General features: G+C 37.3%; 1 protein-coding gene across 1 annotated transcript; it reads left to right on the forward strand.

Annotated features, from left to right (window-relative positions):
• Positions 1–554: 554 nt before the first annotated feature.
• wdr95 (WD40 repeat domain 95) lies at positions 555–18,112 on the forward strand. Its single transcript, XM_042414401.1, is given in 30 exon segments — positions 555–629; positions 1,106–1,364; positions 2,645–2,698; positions 2,792–2,875; positions 3,060–3,125; positions 3,524–3,754; positions 4,595–4,680; positions 4,789–4,881; positions 4,973–5,018; positions 5,126–5,172; positions 6,574–6,691; positions 6,844–6,913; positions 7,385–7,625; positions 7,707–7,812; positions 7,943–8,094; positions 8,363–8,465; positions 8,617–8,723; positions 8,811–8,890; positions 9,005–9,059; positions 9,146–9,191; positions 9,572–9,631; positions 13,975–14,137; positions 14,247–14,342; positions 14,443–14,501; positions 15,245–15,380; positions 15,500–15,539; positions 15,902–15,990; positions 17,222–17,406; positions 17,530–17,631; positions 17,757–18,112. Coding segments are annotated over 29 exon segments (3,009 nt in total). The 5' UTR covers positions 555–561; the 3' UTR covers positions 17,599–17,631; positions 17,757–18,112.
• The last annotated feature ends 1,687 nt before the right edge of the window (positions 18,113–19,799 follow it).

Raw genomic sequence — 19,799 nt, forward strand, 5'->3', positions numbered from 1 at the left:
CAAATGCTATCTGACATTATGCAGTCTGTCTGCAGCCTGATAACAACGAGAAAGAGAATAAAAGCAACGATTTAATTGATTCTATCTGCACAGAAAAAAACCAGCAGTGACAGCTCTTGTTAGGTATTAATCATTCCTCTGTTTTAAATTATGAAATATTTGCAAGGAATATTATTAATCTTTACTTATAATAATCTTTTTGTTTATTTTATTCTTTCCCTCAGTAGTTGCAATTAAAAAAACATAAAAATTGTCTGCAATTGCTACAATATTAAACTGATTAAATTGCAATCTAACGGCACAATATATATTAGTATTATTAAGATTTAATAAGACAATTAAGCTGTTTTTCTCTTTGGAAATGCAGTGTCTTGTTTTTACTTTTGTAGTCTCAGTTTTCACTCTGGGTTTCTTAGTTACCAGGGCCACCTACTCTGCTCGGGTGTAATGTTAGAGCGAGTGTCAGGTAGTCTGTTTGATTAAGGTCTGTTTGAAGGTGTAACTGTGGAAATGTGCTGCACTTAACTCTGCTTTTTACAACGCCTTTAAGAGCTCACAAGGATGCCGTTGGGAAAAAAGGTTCGCTCTTCCTCTGCTTCAGGAAGATTAGAAACCCTACATGTGCCCAGGTAATTGCTGTTTTTTTTGTTGGTCTTTCAGCACAACAAATCACGCATTTATTGTTAAATGTCATTCCAATTTAATTCACATTTTTATACCAGGAGGTTTAATCTCCCCGGAAGGGATGTTAAGATGATCGGATGAGGTATTGAATTGTTTATCTGTCATGTATTCCTCTTTGTCCTGTTCAGAAAATGTTTACTGTTGTCATGGTGCTGGAGTTGCCATCTGTGGCAGCACTGAGCAGTTACTATGTAATACAGGAAGTCACCTGGGATTCATAGTCACATTCCTAACGTTAAATAGATGAAGTTGGTTGCAATGTTGGCTACATCAAATCAAGTGAAGTTTATTCTCACAGATATACATATGCTTTAAATTAGGGGTAAAACAATTACTTGCTGAAATTTACCCATAATGATAATAATGAGAAACATGCTTGCACTTAATCAAAATAACAGACACAGAGTTTAAATTCTCCCAGCATCCTTTCTGAATTGGGGAGCACAGGAGAAAGGACAAGACAGACTTCGGGGCTAGGTTGTCTGGGTGAGAAAGTCACAGATGACTCCTCAGCATCAAGACGAGTGGGTGTAAGCGAGGACAGAAAAGAGCAGCCTGAATGGTTGGTGCGAGAGCTGCTGAAACAGAACAGACGAAGACACTCTGTCACACTTGGAGACAAGGCTCAAATCATGAGACAACAGCACCAGCACTCTATTGATTCAACCCACAGCCTCAAGGTACATTTTTCAAAACATCTCTGTGAATGTGAGCTCAGAGGAGTGAATGCGAGCCATTTAAATGTCAACCCATCCATCCAAAAAAGTCTAGATTATTTTGTGCCATCATACAATTTTTCACCTTTCCCCAATGAGTCACTTTTCTCAAATTGCCAGTTTTAGCCTCAAGGTGTCACTAGAGTGTTACATTGCTATGCTTGCCAGTTTGTATGCACTTTCCAAAGTACTTAAACTCAACTCCAGCAGAAGCATGTCTCACCAGCAGAATGAATGTGAAGTAATGCCAAAAATGCCATTTTAAATCAAGTTGATGATCAATTTACTTGCAGCCTGACAGCGCATCGGGCAGGACCATCTATCCCAGTCCCTGGGATGTCATGTTTCAGGCCAAAGTAAAACAAACACAGTTGCTGAGCCAACTACTTAAAAGGACCACAGTAGATTCAAACTCAAGCTTTCAAGCTGACATGAATGATAGAATGACATAGGAGGCTGGTGCAAATGCACCAGCTGAAGTTTGTGGGTTTTGTTTGCAGATGTCAGTCACACTTTCCTGCTTAATGTAATGAGCAATGTGCCATAACAGATTAGGCGGAGCAGACTCAAGAGTTCAAAGTTATGCAGCTCTAATAAAGGGATTTGGAAAGCAGTTGAGGTTATATGAACACTTTCAGTATTTCCATCACTCTGACCGATTAAACAATTATCTCCTCAATTCAGGAGATACCGTTGGGAACCCACGACTCTAGTTACATCCTTGAGGAATTAGGCTGTTTATCCCTGTTATTTATTAATGATAGATCAAAGAGTGTCATGGATCAAGAACCCGTTGCTAGGAAACCATGGCAAAGTGGAGAGAGGCCATTAACACAGACAGCATGGCCTGTCATCTGAGACATGTCATGCTGTAGCTGGTGGCTGCTTGTGGTGGCCATGACAGACAGTCATTAACAGTCAGAGGTGGAGCCCTAATCATGTGTGTTGATAATTATACATAGCATCTCCTCTCCATTGCCATTAACATCTCCTCTCTAACCTTGATTTGTATTTTTAGCACTCAGACTTTTTGAACTGTCTGGTGAGTGGATTTGAGTGGACTGAAAAAATAAAAGGAGCATTTTGCCATAACTTGAATACTGGTTTTCTAGCGCTACTCAAACATATTAATCTTCTTTGTCCTCCAATTGTTGTCTTATAATATTCATAATCAACCAGCATAATAGTAATGGTGTGTGTCATTATGTAATGACACATTTTTTCTTTTTCCTCTCTGCAATTAGATTGATGAGAAGATTTCACTTGATAACCTCCAGAAACTGAAACTAGCATTTGAGGTACTGTATGAATGGCATCTTTTAAAAAAAACAACAACAGATAGTCTGTTTTTTTCATTTCTGGGCGATTTGACTGTATTTTTCTTTATAAAGGAATTTGAAACAGGAGGTTTGGGATCCATTGATGCGAAGAATTTTGGACATATAGTGACGAAGTGTTTGGGCTTTCCTTTCACAGTAAGACCGTGTCACATTTCTCTTCCTGTCACTCTTTCACAGATTCTCTCATCTCTGTGTGACTCAAATCCTTGCAATTAAGGACCAGACTTAGCAATAACCTGATTAATTATGCCATTTTTTCTACATTAACTATCATCTTTGGGTCATTGTTCTTTATTCTTTTGTTCTTTGAATTTCACAGAGCAATGCACAAATTCAAGGGTTATTTAAGAAGATTGATTATTCAGGCCAGGGAAGGATTTCATGGGTGAGTTGAAATTCATATTTGTTTCTTATGGAGCCTACAGTCATTTTATTCAGTGCAACTGAAATTGCTATAGTTATAACGCTTTGCCATGCATACTAACACCAGGAATCTACAATAAAAAGTTAGGCCACCATGAAATGGGACACAATGATTTGGGCTAAATCAGCTTTTCTAGTGCCAACTTGACTGTTTCGCATTTATCTTCTGCTGACACCCAGGTGATGCTTTCCCAAGTTATAGCCTTGACTGTACTGCTTGACTTTTAAAATAATCTCAGGGTTTTTTTTCTTACTTTTCTTTTATTTCTTTTTCTTTCCTGTATTGTACACTTGAAATGAAGAAATTTCTGGTATTACACTGGAGTATGAGCTTTTATAACACAAACTAATGTGATGCAGGGTGAGTTCTGCACAAACATGCTACAGGAGTACAAAGAGAAGGAGGAAGCAGCAAGACGCAGTAAACAGGTGGCTTTCACTCTGCCAGCCACCATGAAGGCGTTGTGTCACGGTATTCCCATCATCAACATCTGCTCCACCCATGATGGCACCATCATAACTGTGAGAGAAGATGGAGCTGTTTGCTATTGGAGTCCTGAACTTAAACTTCAGAGGACCAAACACATGTTTGTATGTTTGAACTTTTGTACATTTACCTGAAATCTTAGAGGATAAGTCTGATGTTATCCTACATTTTTTCTTTTTGTTAAGCCGGGCACTATAGTTTGTAGCAATAATTACGCAAGAAAGAGTACATTTTGCATTTGCTGAGCACCATTTTCAGTAGCAGATTAGTATAGATTTGGTATGTGGAGTTGACTCTGAATAAACTATAGTGCCTGTGTTCATGGTAACGAAAGAACATGTCACTCAGTGCACATGTGTTGCTCAGTGATGTGTTTTTAACAGTCTTTTAATAAAAATGGAGGTCTATGACATACAGAAATAAGCTGTATCAGGCTTTGGCTGCACAGGAAACACATGTCGGTAGTACTGATTCAATGTTGGTTTGGATTTTTTCGTGAGATTTACGGAGGAAAAAAAATACAGAATATCACCAGACTTAGCCTTTAATATTGTCCATATGTACAAAAGGCATTGTAAGGCATTCATTTTATTTGTCACTCCTCTATTTGTATAGTAGGGAAAAAATATCATGAACACCACGAATTTAATAAGATATGAAATCATCAATGCAAGGTACAACCTCAGAAATTAGAGTTAAATCAGAGCTTTTATGACAAGCAATTGACACAAATTAAGTTTCTCAAGTATTTATTGCAAGTATATCATAATGGATTGCATTGTAATATATAGAACCATTCAAAAGTTTGGACTCACCTTCCCATTCACTTGAATGAGAAAGTGTGTCCAAACTTTTGACTGGTACTGTAAATGTGTTCGTGGTCTTGTTTCCACCTACGTGAAATTGTGAGAAACTTAACAAATGGATTTGCTCATTAATCACAGAATGATGGACCTGCCAACAGGAAGTCGAAGTGGGCAAGTGATTTTACTCTGATGACAGAGTACAACAAGCTGATGATCGGAACAGGGTAATATGAAAAAAGGTGTAATAAAATGACTAGATTATTGATTAAGCACTGATTCCTTGTTACCAGTCTATACGTTTGTTTATTGTACCTGTCATTCCTATCATGCAGGGACAGAGAGATACAACTTTATGAGCTTTCCACTCTGGAGCCTTATTGCCAAATCAATACACTAGACACAGTCCCTTTGACATTAGACTACGGGTGAGCAACAAAAACAGCATGTCACGATCAAATGTCTTACCAAATGTTCCACTAAGTCTCAACATGTGACGGTTTGTGTTTTTGCCCACAGCTACACAGGCTCTGATAAATGTTGCATTCTGTATGGAGACACTGAGGTAAGTATTTTTGTTGAAACCAAATCCAATTATCAGACAAAAATCAGTCATTATATCTCACTTGATTCATACTGTGATAGGTTATTTTGTTTTTATTTGTGATGCAGGGATGTGTGAATATCATTTTAGTATCTTCTGTTGCAGATACCCTCAGGTAATGTAATTTTTCTAATCTTCTACTGGACCTATTCTCTCTAGTTCAGTTAATCCTCCTCCTATTGTACTTTGGTAACATTTGAACAGGAATGAGAGGATGCAAAGTATCATAGTTAACAGTATACACATTTTTTGTAGTATACTGCATTTGTATCAGAAAGTTCTGAGCATTTTTGCCAGCAAATCTTCCGCCAGCCACTCTGTCAGTGATTAAATTCTGATTGTCTACACAGCTGGGTGACCAAAGAAAACTCAGAGGGTGACATCAACCATTAACAACCAATCAGATATGTGTGCTGTCTTGCTTCCCTCCTAGATCATGTTCTTGGCTGATCAAAAAGAATTAGTCTGTGAAAAAGAAACAAGAATCTTTCTTATGAGTGAGCAACATTTGCTGCATGTTTACTGAATCCTGAGCAGAATAACACCTGTTTCGTTGAGTAAAAGGTTTGGAACCCTCTACAGAGTATATTAACATTACCAGTGGTAGTCATTGCTGCAAGATTTTACAATAAATGAAATCACACTCAGAATCAGAATTATTTATAGTGATAAGAGTAATAGGATTGCCTGATTTGCCAAAGAAGTAAAAGCAAATCTTTATATACATACAATAACAGAACCACTTAACTGAATGAGATGAATAATAAAGATATTCATTATTTCATAATTGTTATATATATATTTGCAGCAAATAATTTGCTGCAAATATAATGCAATGTAATTTTCATCTTTTCTTTATAATGTAAGAAATAATGTAAAAAATAAGCTTTCAGTTATATCACAAAAATATGGAAATATACAGCATAATATACAGCTTTCATAGGAAGATATTTAGAGCAGAATATTGGTTGCAGTGTTATCAACAATTTCTAATGGCAAAGTAATTTATAGCGACAGATGGCAATTTGCTGAATTTTACATATTTTAAAGGAAAGTTAAAGATTTACTGTGTATTTATTATTTATTCAATTGATTTTTTTTTTTTTTCCTCAATCAACCGTAAATATATCTGACTTTATGAATTTCTCTGTATGTAAGTGTCTGTATATTTTAGTTGCTCAAGAGAGGCAGCAATTATTGATTCATTCATTCTTTTTCAGTTAAAAAGCACATTTCAGTGTATTCAGGATGAAAACTCATATACATGTACTGTATGTGAGCTGGATTCTTGGCATGTCTAATGCACTTATTTTGTTCAGGTTATACTGGAACAGAGTGTATGGACTGTGAAGTCTGAGAGTCATATTTGCACGGCTACTTCAAAGATATGGTGGAAAATTATTGCTTCCTATAGGTTCCCTACCTTTCAGAGAAATTATATACAGTGTGTGGATGTAAGGATGTGTACTAGAAAATGTGAGGTCTGACTGTGAATTTTAACTATTATTTTTTATAGATTATGGAATAAATTACCAAAGATTGAAAATATGCCCAACATAGCAATTGATAATGCAGTGCTCTTTCCAAGTGTGACATTTGTGAGATGGAAGGTTCATCAGGACTGGGTGACACAGGTGACATTTTACCTTCCACTCTATGTGTACACTTCACTTCTGTTTATTTTTTGAAGAAATATACTCAAGTTTAGCCAAGTGACAACGTATAATATCTTCCAAAGCAGTATAACAATCAATATTGAGCAACTAACTCTCTTCTCTGACTTTAGGCAAAATATTTGCCAAGTTTCCAAGCTGTTATCTCATCATCAAATGAAGAGGCTTCATCTCTTGTTATAGGTAATTTATGTTAAGCTATTTTCTTTGGCTTTTTTCGTTGGTTTTTTTTTTTTGGCATATGTTCTGCACATGCCCAAAAATAACAATCAATCCAAGATGTTCATTATTGTCACCTGTGCTTAAACACATACTTACCTCTCCATTCCTACACATGCCATGTTTCTATGTAATGAAAGACCAAAATAGAAAATTGAAGATGATAATAAAAAGTATCAAGTTCTATATGAGCAGCAATTAAAATTTGTACTGAACATGAGGCGCCCTTGTAGGAGAGCTGTGAGGGATGACTCATCTATCACAAATCCACCCATCAGTGCCAGCTTGTGTGTGCATGATCTCCCGTGTACGTGGGCATGTCCATTTGTCAGCTTAGTCATTCTCATAATGACTCACCCTTGCTCCAAAAAGCATGTTTTGATTGATGTTTGTACACATGTCCTTGTAATAAAATGCTTTTTTTCCCTTCTTAAGGTTGTGTGCTGCCTTTAACGGACGCTGAGCAGCAGTTGAGCGAGATCAGAGAGGCTTGCTATGAAGGTAAGACCAAGAAGGTCCAGCTGAGCTGGACTCCACAGCTCCGGGCATCATGTGACCAGACAGTCTTCACCATCTACAAAGGTGTGAAGACGTTTGATCTTTGTCAGAAGCACAGCCTGCTGGTTACTGGAGGCATGGATAGACTCATACGCATGTGGAACCCACATTTTTCTGGGTGAGGAACCATGTTTTATTTGGCTCTCCTACTAATAAATCAAAAAGACAAATAAATATATGTTTCTTTTTTTCTTTTCAGAAAACCAACTGGGATTTTGAAAGGCCATTCTGCTCCTATCATCTACCTCTGCATCTCCTCAGAAGACAGTCAGATCTTCTCAGTCTCCATAGACAGCACTGTGAAAGTGGGGCATGACTCAATTCTTATGTTTCACTTGTGATATTTTCTGCCCTAAATGATACAAAATTAATACAATATTCATATGACTGTACATGCAGTACCTACTGATGACATTTCACCGGCTCCCATTTCAGATCTGGGATATTCAAGATCAGTGTTGCCTGTTTACAGCAGACCCCAAGGCCACTGGGATTCACGGTGACATATCTGCATGCTCATATTCCCCAGCTATGAAATCCCTTTATACTGCAGCAGACTGCATGGCAGTGCTGTCCCTCAAGATAAGGTTGGTTTTCATGTCTTTGTGTGTTATTCATCATAGACTCCAAAGTGCTCTAAAGATATTTTGAAAATGCTGTAATGAGCTAATTTATGGATATGTCAGGTGTCATACTTCTAAAATAAGACAGCTGATGATGTAGTAGATTTCCTATTAAGGGACTGAATATCCTAGATTTACCCAAAAGATACAGATTTGAAGTTTTTTCTGTCTTAGTGATGAATGTAGTGCTTTAATATTCATCTCACTGTTTATTATCTTTTCCCTCTGTGAGGCCACAGCTTTGCAGCCGCCTGAATGTCTCACATAATGAGCCTATAATGTGCTGTGGCTACAGTGAGGAGTTTCGTCAAGTTGTCAGCTGCACTGAGGGATCTGTGAGTAAATTAGTACTTTACAACATCACGGACCCAGATGACCAGCTTCACATTTCTAGTGAAAAATGAAATCAGTCTGTGGAACATGGACATTTTATATAACCAAATGAATATCAACTGTAAAATTCATTTGAAATGTTACTGGCTTTAGGTGGTGAAAGTTTGGGATTTTGACACTGGACGTCAGGTTTTTGAGTTTGGTGGCACACATGACCTGTCTGCCATCACTTGCATGACTTTTGACCCCAAAGGGAGGAGGTACAGTATAAGAGTCACCTTGTCATGAAATATGAAATATGTTTACCCTTCACTTCATCACAGCACAGTATGTTCTTGTGTTTGCAGACTCATCACAGGGGGAAGAGAGGGCTGTCTAAAGATCTGGAACTTTAACAATGGGCAGTGCCTAAAGACCCTAAAGAAGGGTACGAACTGTAAATGTTCATTACTTCCTCAAAACAAAACGTTTTTAAAAGAACAGTTTTTAGTTTCCAATAATTATGAAACAATGTTTTTTTTTTCTAATCTTGCCTTTATAGATGGTGAATGTCACGAGGTGTGCGACTGCATCTTTTTGAAAGTTCACGGGAATTCGTAAGTAATGATTTGGTATTTGGTAAATGTTCCAGGCTCTGTATAAATATTAAGCCATGCTGAGCTTGTGCAATTTATGTTTGAAGCTATGTGATGTCTGTCGGCCAGGACCGGAAGATTGACATTTACTCAGTGAGTACAAAAGAAAAGAAAAGACATATCTTCTATCTTCTTTGTCAGTTGTATTTCAGGAATCCAAGTCCAATTATTTCTCCAATTCCTCCATCCCTTCAACATATCACATCCCATTTGCATTTGTTTACATTGTCATTACCAGCTGAACTCCATTCTGCAATAGCAAAAGAATACTGATAGTTCGTGCCACATACTGTATAGCCTGTTTTGAATTTCATTATAAAACCAGACAATAGCAAAAGAACTCATTGTCACTGTCTGGTTTACAAGGATGTTCTACCACCTACTATTTTTGTGATCCAAACTTGACAAAATGTATTGAATTTTGAGTTAGAAAATGTCTCTTACGTGCTGACTGTGCTGCTGTATTTTGTCAGGACATACCTGAGGACCCTCATCATATCCAGAGGCCACGGCCTTCATGGCAGGATGATCTGGTGATTAATGAGCAGAAAACTCTTTTGACAATAACTAGATTTTCAGGCAGCCCAACATAATAAGTAGTTTGATGGGCTCTGACTGAGGGTTTGTTTCCCCCCAGTGAAATTTATTTCAGACAGACAGTGTACAGTATATATGAATATATTATTATATAATATAGAAAACTACCAAGTAGTATATAAAGTAGTTCAAATTGGCTCAACATTGTTCACACACACTATTAACACACAGTTCTACTTGAGTGCATAATAATCAAATAATATAATACATATAACAATATAAGAATCTGTTAAGGAGCCATTCTGCATAATTATTACTTTTGATACTTGAAGTATAAGTATAGTTTTGCAGATAATACTTCTATACTTTTACTTCAGTACATTTTTGAAAGTAGGACCTTGTAATGGAGTATTTTTGTAGTATGGTATTGCCACTTTTACTAAAGAAAAGGATGTTAATACTTCCATCACTGGTGTTTTTATGTAAAGTCACGTTTCAAATATATTATAACCTGCACTTGGTCATGTGTATTTGCATCTACTTCATGTCTGTATGTGTATGCAGAATGCGTTTTACCACAGTGCATTTGCTTTCCTACCTGTCTAGTCACTGTGCATTATATAGCAGGGGTGCTTGGTCTGTTCATGCTCTGACTCAGTCAGCGGTGCACCTGCAGGGCTGTGAAGATAAAGGTTTCCTGCTGGTTCTGTGTTCATATTACACAGACACATAGAGGACACTGTAGCCTTTGGTCCTAAGAATCGTTTTTTTGCTGACTGGCTGGAAAGCTCAGAGAGAGATGGATAGCAAAGCCTTCCTGATCTCTGTCCTACACTGCAGCATCGCCTTCAGAAACATTTTTAACTTGAGCAGCGGGTTACTCCATACCCCCTGCCTCCCTTTTTTCTTCTTCTTTCCTTTGTTCCATTTCTCTCAGTTTTGAGATTTTCAGTTACATATTTGGAAAAGTTTTTAGTTTCTTTCCTATGTCTGCTTATATCTACATGTACTCATATATATATATATATATATATATATATATATCCATATATATATATATATATATATATATAGAGAGAGAGAGAGAGAGAGAGAGAGAGAGAGAGAGAGAGAGAGAATCTACTGTGAATACATTACAATTAATGGTCATATTTCATAAAATTTTCTCCTATATTCTTTTCATAATTGTTGATGTCATCAGACCACATAGTTTTTCTTTGAGTCAAAGTCCCAGCCAAAGCCATGCTTTGACCTGTCAGTAATCGTGTAGTTTATGACTGCTCCAGAGAGTCTGAACACTCACTGAAATGTAAGGACGGTTTTACCACTGACTCAGTTCAGGTGTGTACCAAACGTACCTTTGCACTCCCACTACAATGTATCATAGGGTTATCTCTGTTTTTTTGCATGTTTTTGTTTTGCACATGAAATGATATCGGATTTGAGTCAGATCAAAGGTTTAGACCTATTTTTGAAAAAAATCTGCATTAGAAATGCAGATGAGTCCACCCTCCAAAATGTCACTGTTTTGTTATTCAGGGCACGTCAAACAGATACTACAACTTGTGCTAGACTTTGGGGATCTTTTTCTCACTATTGATCATTTTGTCAGACTAGGTTTTGCATTTTGGTGGATATCTCATTGAGAATGAAACTAGTCTGTTTATATGATCACCCAACCTTTAGACCATAATATATCCTATAGCTAAATTCATTGGGTCACAGCAGGTGACATTTAGGACTTTGAAATGGAAAATATTAAGTTTGGATTCCTGGCTTTCCTCATTTACTGCAAAAAGGGGTAATCAGGCAAAATGCAACATTTTATAGCCATGCTTGCGGAGTGGCTCCAGGGATGGTTTAGTCTAGACTGAAATATCTCAACTATTGGATGGATTGTCATGGAAGTTTGTACAGGCATATTTGATCCCAAGAGGATGAAATTTAGACATGAGGTTTATGTCCAAATATACCCATCAGCCTCAACTGTATTTTGTATTTTGTGCAAATTTGCAAATGTTATTACATTTACTGGCTAAACATTAACATTTAGCTCAAAGCAAAGCTGTGTCTAAGTACAGTACAGTGTGACTAGGGTGGCTGTAGACTTTTATTTTGAACAGCTACTACACTATCTTAATCAAAATAGATTCTGTACTTCTGATCCACATAAAGTTTTAAAACAGGACTGTAAACTTTATTAGCTCACTGCAGAAAGACGTAAATTCACTTTTTACTACATCTCTGCAATAAATGAAGCTCTTTGATACAATGACACAGTATACCGTATCACACTCTGCAGTGCTATAAAAATTCAAAACATTTAATATAAAATGAAATCAACTGAAACTTCTCTTCATTATCAGGTAAAATCACCAACTGTAGTGTTTGATTCAGCGTTTTTCTCTCAAGGTCTCTCACAGACCCCAATAAAATCACACAGTAGATTGCAGTTCTTTTATCTAATTTTACCTGTTCAATTTGGTCATCTTGACAGCAGGGCATTGTCCTCTCTACATGTGCTCTAGGAGAGAAAATTGATTCTCACTAATGTCGTATGATCCATTGGAGGAGGTGACGCGCAGTCTCTTGCCATGTCTTTCATTATGGCTGGCGGTTACACTCATGCCAAAGAGGGCCATTAACAGAGTAGGAAGATTGCATTACAGTGGCCAGTAAGAAAAGTGACCCCTTTGATTATCTGCAGAGCCCTCTCTTGAAATTGTTTTCATTAATGGCCAGCAGGAGGGAGATCAATGGGTTGATATATGTATATATAGGTCTACCACCTTTAGCCAGTGAGCCTCTGGTTCACTGTGAATTAATCCGTTTCTGCAGATGGTCAGTGATGTGTTACATCTCATTAAATTTGAAAACATGGCCCTGTTCAGCTTACTTTTTCACTTCAGCTTGCAAACAATAGCATTCACTAATGTGTGTCCAAGTCAAAAAAAAAGCCTTCTGCTTTCCCTGATTTGGTTCGTGTTGTGTACATTTTCTTTTTGGAAGCATTGCCCCAATGAAACATTCCCGTGGAGTTCAGTGAGTAATAAGCACATGAAGCTAAGATGAATCATTTTGTATCACTGTGAAGTACAGTGGCAGCAGTAATGTTTGGCTTGTCTGTTTGCTCAGGGGGTTTAACATCAAGTCAGTTGCTGCTCCAAAATGTGTGACACACTTGGCCAGAATACTGTAAACGAAATCTGGTCTTGCGTGGAAAGTCATTGACATTCATATACAGCTTGAAACAAGCCACAATGAAACATTTTATTTTTTTATTGAGGATTCCTCTCAGCTGTTTAATGAGACTCCCTAGAATGCAGAGAAACATTTCCATCATGTCTTTTGGTGAACAGTTCTGTGACCTTTTAGTTGTCCACTTTTTCTGTGAGGATGGCAAACTCCTTAAACATGTCTAAATTGATAAGTTTAAAGGAATTATTTTGACATTTTGGGAAATATTCTTATCACATCATTGTTCCTGAAGGCTGTGCCATCAGTGTATGAATATGTGTGTGAATGGGTGAATATTGGCATGTAGCATAGAGGAGTGGATGGAAGACTAGAAAGGCGCTATATAAATGCAGTCCATTTACCAGTCACTGTCTTGCCGTTAGTTAAAAGAGAAGATTAATACCACCATCATAATTGAACACTGAATATGAAGCTACAGCTGGCAGCCGCTTAGCTTAGCATAAAGATGGGGCAAACAGCTAGCCTGGCTCTGTCCGAAAGTAACCGTCATTTTTATACTTTTTTGTTTTTTTCACTGACTGAACAAATGAGATATGATGTGTTCATTAGTTTGCTGGTAGGCCGATTTTGTTCCCTTTCAACTGAGCCAGGCTAGCTGTTCCCCTTCTTTTTGCTGAGCTGCTGGCTGTAGTTTCATGTTTATTGTACAGACAGGAGAGTGATATTCTCATCAAACTCTTGGCAAGAAAGCAAATAAGCCTGTTTCTCAGAATGCTCCCAAAAACTAATGGCCTGTACCATTATTAATACCACATCAGGCTTTATCTGTCTGAAAATATGTCTTGGTTTTAAAAGAAGAGACAGCAAAAATGTTGCCTATCTTCCCTGCCAGTGTAAGAGATAAACAGTGAAGCTTTAATAACTTTCCATAGTTGGTTAAACACATGCTGAAGTGATGGAACAGGAGATATTATATCTTTTCATGTTCAAACAAGGACAGGAATCCTTCAAAATAATTCACTCATGACAAAATGCAAATAGAATCATGCTGGCCTGTTGCACTGCAAATAAATTTTCACCCTGCCATAAACTTTTTATTCCTCAGTTATTAAGAGACACTCACACTTTCTTTTTTCCTCAGAAAAATGGCCATAAAGGAGATATCCTTTGTGTGACACACTGTCCCCCGTCTCTCCTGGCCACCAGCAGCTATAATGGAGAGATTATAGTGTGGAATGTGGTTTCTGGACGTATACAGACTCGGTTTGTCAGCCCTCTTCCGGATAAACACCAAAATGTTAAAGGTGGTTTTCGAGCTTCGAAGTGAATGATGACTATAATCAATCAAATCTCCTCTGATCGTAAAACCTGCTATGATCAGAACATTTCATTTGTCTCATATTTTTCTCTTAGGACTGGATACTAGTGTTCCAAGCATGATTTTCCTGAAGAACTCCAAGTAACAGCAATTTTCTTCGACCACAGCTCTCCTGACGTCTGGGGCCATGGGTCAGTGTTATGAACAACACTAATTACAGCGCATGATTGCACTTTATAATCCATTACAATCTCTTGCAATACAGTGTCAGTGATGTGCTTTCTTTTAAAGGTTATATAAATCTCTGGAACGTGCTCAGTGGAGGAAAATTTGTGAGCAGCTTCAAGGCTGTAAGATATTTCACTCAACACAGAACATTCCTCTGTTTCACCTTTAGATATCAAGGGATACAACTCAAGTTCTTACTTGTCTTTCTCTTCTTCCTACTTCCAAAATTGCTGATCAAAGAATAAGACAACTCATACTGCCCTGTTTCTTTGCTTTGCTCTAGTTTTTGAACAATTAGCAGGTACAGTACCTTCCTTGCAGCTACACAATGCAAAGCAGAGCACTTTAATATTCGGGTGAACAGGGGGGCACCTGAAGCAGCTGTGTGTCCTGAAAGCTGAAATAAAACATGTATGACATTCTCCAATTGGAACAGAAACTGCTTATATTTCAAAAAACCCTAAAACACATATTTTTTTTGGCTTTACTATCATACCACTTGTATTCAGTTACCTAGCAACATCAGCTCTTACCAATTTTCAGGCGCTCTTATTTTCATGCACTTTAATTTCTTCGTGATTAGTTTCTACAGTTTGTTGCCTGACACATTTTCTAATTTTTTTATATTAGATTATTTGAAGATGGCTATTATCTTTGGAAATGTATTATCTGTCTGCATGGAAGGTAATATTTGGTCACCATGGGTGAGATAACTGTGAGGTGTTACTAATTGATTCTGTCCATTTTTTTCATTCAGTTAGTGTGAGTGGAATGTGAGAGTCATTGTGAAATAATGAATATGAAGAGCTGGTGATATGTTGGTGTAATTGTTCATGAGAATTTCTTTTTCACTTGTGTTTTGCAGTCTAGATTCCAACAAAAGATTACAAAACTGGCTAAGACAGACAAGGACATATTGTATGCTGCTGACAGAATCGGTTACATCTATGTTTATGACACAGAGACATTTGCTCTTGACGCTGAGCAAAAACCACCAAGAGGTTAGCTTCTCTTTTTCTTGCCACTGCCTCTAATAGACACTCAAAAAACCCATGAATAAATATTTGAAAATTCATAGTTTGAATTTGTTTTTGTTTTTTTCCCCCTTACATTCATTCAGCTGAAAACTTCTGGCGTGCCCACACCAGCAGAGTTACTGGGTATGTGAAGTAAATTCGTGACTTGTTATAGTTCAAATTCTTCTTGTTAGAAGTTTAACTGCAGTTAACCTGCAGTTAGGCTTGTTGTTTCCGTAACTTTTAGCTTGCTGTATATTTAAAGCTCCTGGTGGGTACATCCTTAATGGAGCCAATCATTCTCAGTCTATTGCTGCGACAGACACACAAAGTGTAGAAGAAACTGTGTGTGGGAAGGTCTTAAATAGACGATCAGTATAGGTGAGATGCTGCCCGGGGTGCATCTGCCATCAGACACACCAACACACTGGAAGATTTAGAGTGTTCTGCCAGAAATGCCTTCTCCCATTTCATTGCATCTCATTCATCTCTTTATTCTGGTCCAGCCTGCAGATTGTTGACAATGATCAAGTGGTGCTTACCTCATCCATGGACTTCACTGTGCGCCTTTGGAGTGCACATGGAGAATTCATAGGTGGGTTTCATTATGCACCAATCCTCTCATCCTAGATATTATTAATGTTCATGCAAACAGCATTAATCTTGAGCATGGTGCAGTGCTTAAGGTGGAAATGCTTTTATATATAGTATGTTCATTCTAGTGTGACTATACACATGGATACTAGGGGGCCCTGGGGCAAAAATGAGCTGCTGGGCCCCCAACCTCCCACTCTCTGTACATTGTGTATGTGTTGTGTCACCTTCAAATATCCATCAAGTACAGAGCACACTGCAAACTACATGGCAGCTTAATTATGTTTTGCCTAGAGAGCCGGTGAACAAACAGAACTCCTACACGAGAGTGTGACTCTACTGCTGTGTGTCAATTCCTTTTTGTTAATAACACAAGTTAATTTAAAAAATGAACCATGTAAGCACAATATCATCTAAAAAAAACCTTATAAGAGTTTAATGAAATCTTAAAAAAGTCAAATGAAACACCAAAGTATGGTTTACATTTTTTATTACCCATTTGCAAGTGTCTTCATCATTTCAAGTGTTAATTGTAAAAAAATAAATAAAAATTTAAAAAATGAAATTACCACTTCAATTCATATTATTTTGTGCATTTTTCCAAACAACCAAAATGACAGTTAATTAAATGACCATAAACCATTGTTGCTCACCTTGGTAGTCCAGACTTGACTCTCACTGACTCTTTGCAGTGTTTCTCTGAATCTTCCTATGCAGCAAAGGGAAGAGTGTAATCCCTCTCTGGGCCAACCACTTACTGAAATTGCATACATAGCTTTTACAAGATAACTGGACAGAGAGCTGAGTTATTTTAATTTATATGTAACATCATATTGTGGGAAGCTGATAATTTTCCGATTTACAGAAAGTAGACAGAAAAAATGACACATCTACTTTAACATTTTTGCACACCTTTTTGAAAAATCATTGGAATGTGAAGAAATGTCATTAAAATGCTGAAGTATGTTAATGGTAAACAGTGATTTGGAGTTTTCAAACTGATTTAAAATATTTTAGAAATGAAGATAGTTTTTTCTCTGGCGTTGCAGGGGATGTGCTGCATGATAGGGCACCACTGCAGAGAATTCAGTGTAATGGATTCAGTTTTTTGTGACATTTTGAGAAGCCACAGTTTTGACCATGTCATATTCCTTCAGTACCATGTCGTGCAATTCGCCAAACCATTAATATATTTATATTATATATTATATAATTTTGGTCTTTTTCTACAGGGACATTTGGGCAATCTGAGAGCTGGAGCGTTCACATCTCCTCATCCTGGATGCATCCTGCTGTCCCCTATGAGGTTTTGATTGATCCGCTGAGTATGCCAGATCATGAAATTCTGAAAGTAAAAACATGTCTTTCTGATGTCATCAATCCTGACAAGACTGAAGCTGATATGGAGGAACTGAAGGTGAGCAGCATTACTTCCCAAATGATTATCTGAACGGTGTGAGGTATGTTTCTCTGTCTCTTCCTCCCTCCAAATGCTGAACTGAACTGAACTTTGCCTGCTCCTCTTCTGGCATAATTGCAGTCAGAGACACACACTGAGCTGAGACTTCCTCCAACATCCATCAGTGGCACAGACATTGAGGAAGATTAAAAGCATGTTTCACCCACACAAACACAGGACTGGGTAAGTTATAAAAAATTACAACAGCAAAGACTGCTGTACATATGCAATGCAAGTCCTAAACCAGACTTAGCTGAAAATGTGACTGATTTATATTTAGAGTGAGAGTGTCTTTTTTTGCATTTCAGGCTCTGTCAGGCATTTGTCAGGCATACTATCGAATCAGTAAGCTTTGAAAGGCTTTGATACTGTGGAGCCACCAAGCACCAGTGTAAGACCTGACCTCTTCCATGCTGGTATTGATCCTCGCATATGCAGCACTGAGGAACTGGAGTCAAATGAATAAGATGACACTGTATTGATTACAGTTGGGAAACTGGGTCATTGCAGCATCTAATACCATAGAGACAGAGCGACAAAAAATAAAATAGAATGAAATAATAGTGAAAATTAGGGCTGCATATAATCATACTCAACTGGCTTTTTCAACAACAGACCATATAAAATAAAGCCAAAGATGAATGAAAGTGTTGAACTATGTGAAATTGTGACAATAAATGTTATAAACAAACTGTTTCCATTAATTCAACAAAGCCTGCACAAATGGTCCCTCCCTTGAAGTGCAGGCTGCTTTCATTTACATTTTGAACCACAGAACTGTTCAGATCTCGGCATGAAGAGAAGTGAAAAGGGGTTGGGAAATCATTACCATTAGACCGAAGCAGCAATGATAACTGTGACATTTATGGATTCAGACTGTGAGGAAGCACATATTTTCATATTTCTGAGTGAACGAATATGCAGAGGGATTTCCTACAAAAATACATAACTGATCATTAAAGCAATAACAAGAGTTTGCTCCTTGATATTCTGTCTTATACCATGGCTAATGTTTGAAACACACAGCAGTCAAATGTAATTATTTTTACATATACTGAACCTCAGCCCTTCACATGACTGCTTGTATGTGAAAGGGGTAACTTATAATCATCACTTGACTCTGTAATTCCCCTCAGCTCTAAGGAGCCTTCTAGCAGCTTTCAACTCATTGTTTTGATTGGACAGCTGCAGGCAGCTATTTTCTAAAAGAAAACTACTACTAGGTTTGGTGGAGACCAAAAACAGAGCTAAAACGTGAGTGAATGATTAACTTTTAAATTTTAGAGTTGGCCAGAAACATGACTCCAGTAAGTGAGTAAGAAAGTTTGCCTCACAAGGTGATAATATGTCAGTGTTGAGTTTCCGCTGCCCCTAAGTGGCCAAAAAGTCAGCTATTGCATGTTCACATAGGGAAAAACATTCATTTATTCATAGTTTTTCTTTCATTTTTGAAAAATTACTGTTCAAAACACAGAGAACTTAATGTTACTGAGCTGATCAGCCAGACTTAATTCTGAAAATATGATAAAATTAGAAGAGAAAGAAAAAAAAATCTCATCATTCCAGTATTAATGATTCTAGTTTGCATAATACATTTATTTATCTTCAAGATATGATGTCTTCTGTTCTAATAAATCTATTATCCACAAACTCCTGAACAGGCTCTGGCATAAATTGTATTATTAATAAAGGCCAGTATACTTTCAAATTTCAGTGTTATATTTTACAAATAAATCATATTAAACATTAATGCAGTACCCTATGAAATGTTCTCTGCGTGCTTTATAACTTTAATGGATTGATACTGGTGTTTGCCACATTAAACACCACCTCTCAGGGGTTCAATAAAGAGGGACAGAGGTTTTCAATAAGTATATAATAGGCATGGTAATATTTAGAGCATGTGGCAATGGAGAAGACAGGCTTTTTTAGCTGTGCATTTTAGATGTAAGGTCCAACAACTATGGGAAAAGTGAACCATACTATATGGGTGCATACACAATCATGTTTGAGTAAGCAAAATAAACTGTGACAGAAAAAAACAAAATAAGGGAATAAGGTGTATCACAGTATGTGCATACAATTGCATTTTGTGCAGTCCATCTAGTAAATTGTCACTGTGGTATTTCTATTTTGTTGGGCCACTGTTCATAGAAATCATACCCACAGAGATAATGAAAACCAGTCATTTATCATCCTTTGCATACACAGTCATCTTAACAATGCCCCTCCTCCTCTTACTGTGAAAGTATGGGGGCGTGCAATTCATTGTTAACAAACAATAATTACACGAGTAACCCAGAGGAGGTTATACACACTAAATTTATTTTTTGATTACAGCAACTATTAGT

Source organism: Thunnus maccoyii, chromosome 6, assembly GCF_910596095.1.
Source record: "Thunnus maccoyii chromosome 6, fThuMac1.1, whole genome shotgun sequence".
Classification (NCBI taxonomy): Eukaryota; Metazoa; Chordata; class Actinopteri; order Scombriformes; family Scombridae; genus Thunnus; species Thunnus maccoyii.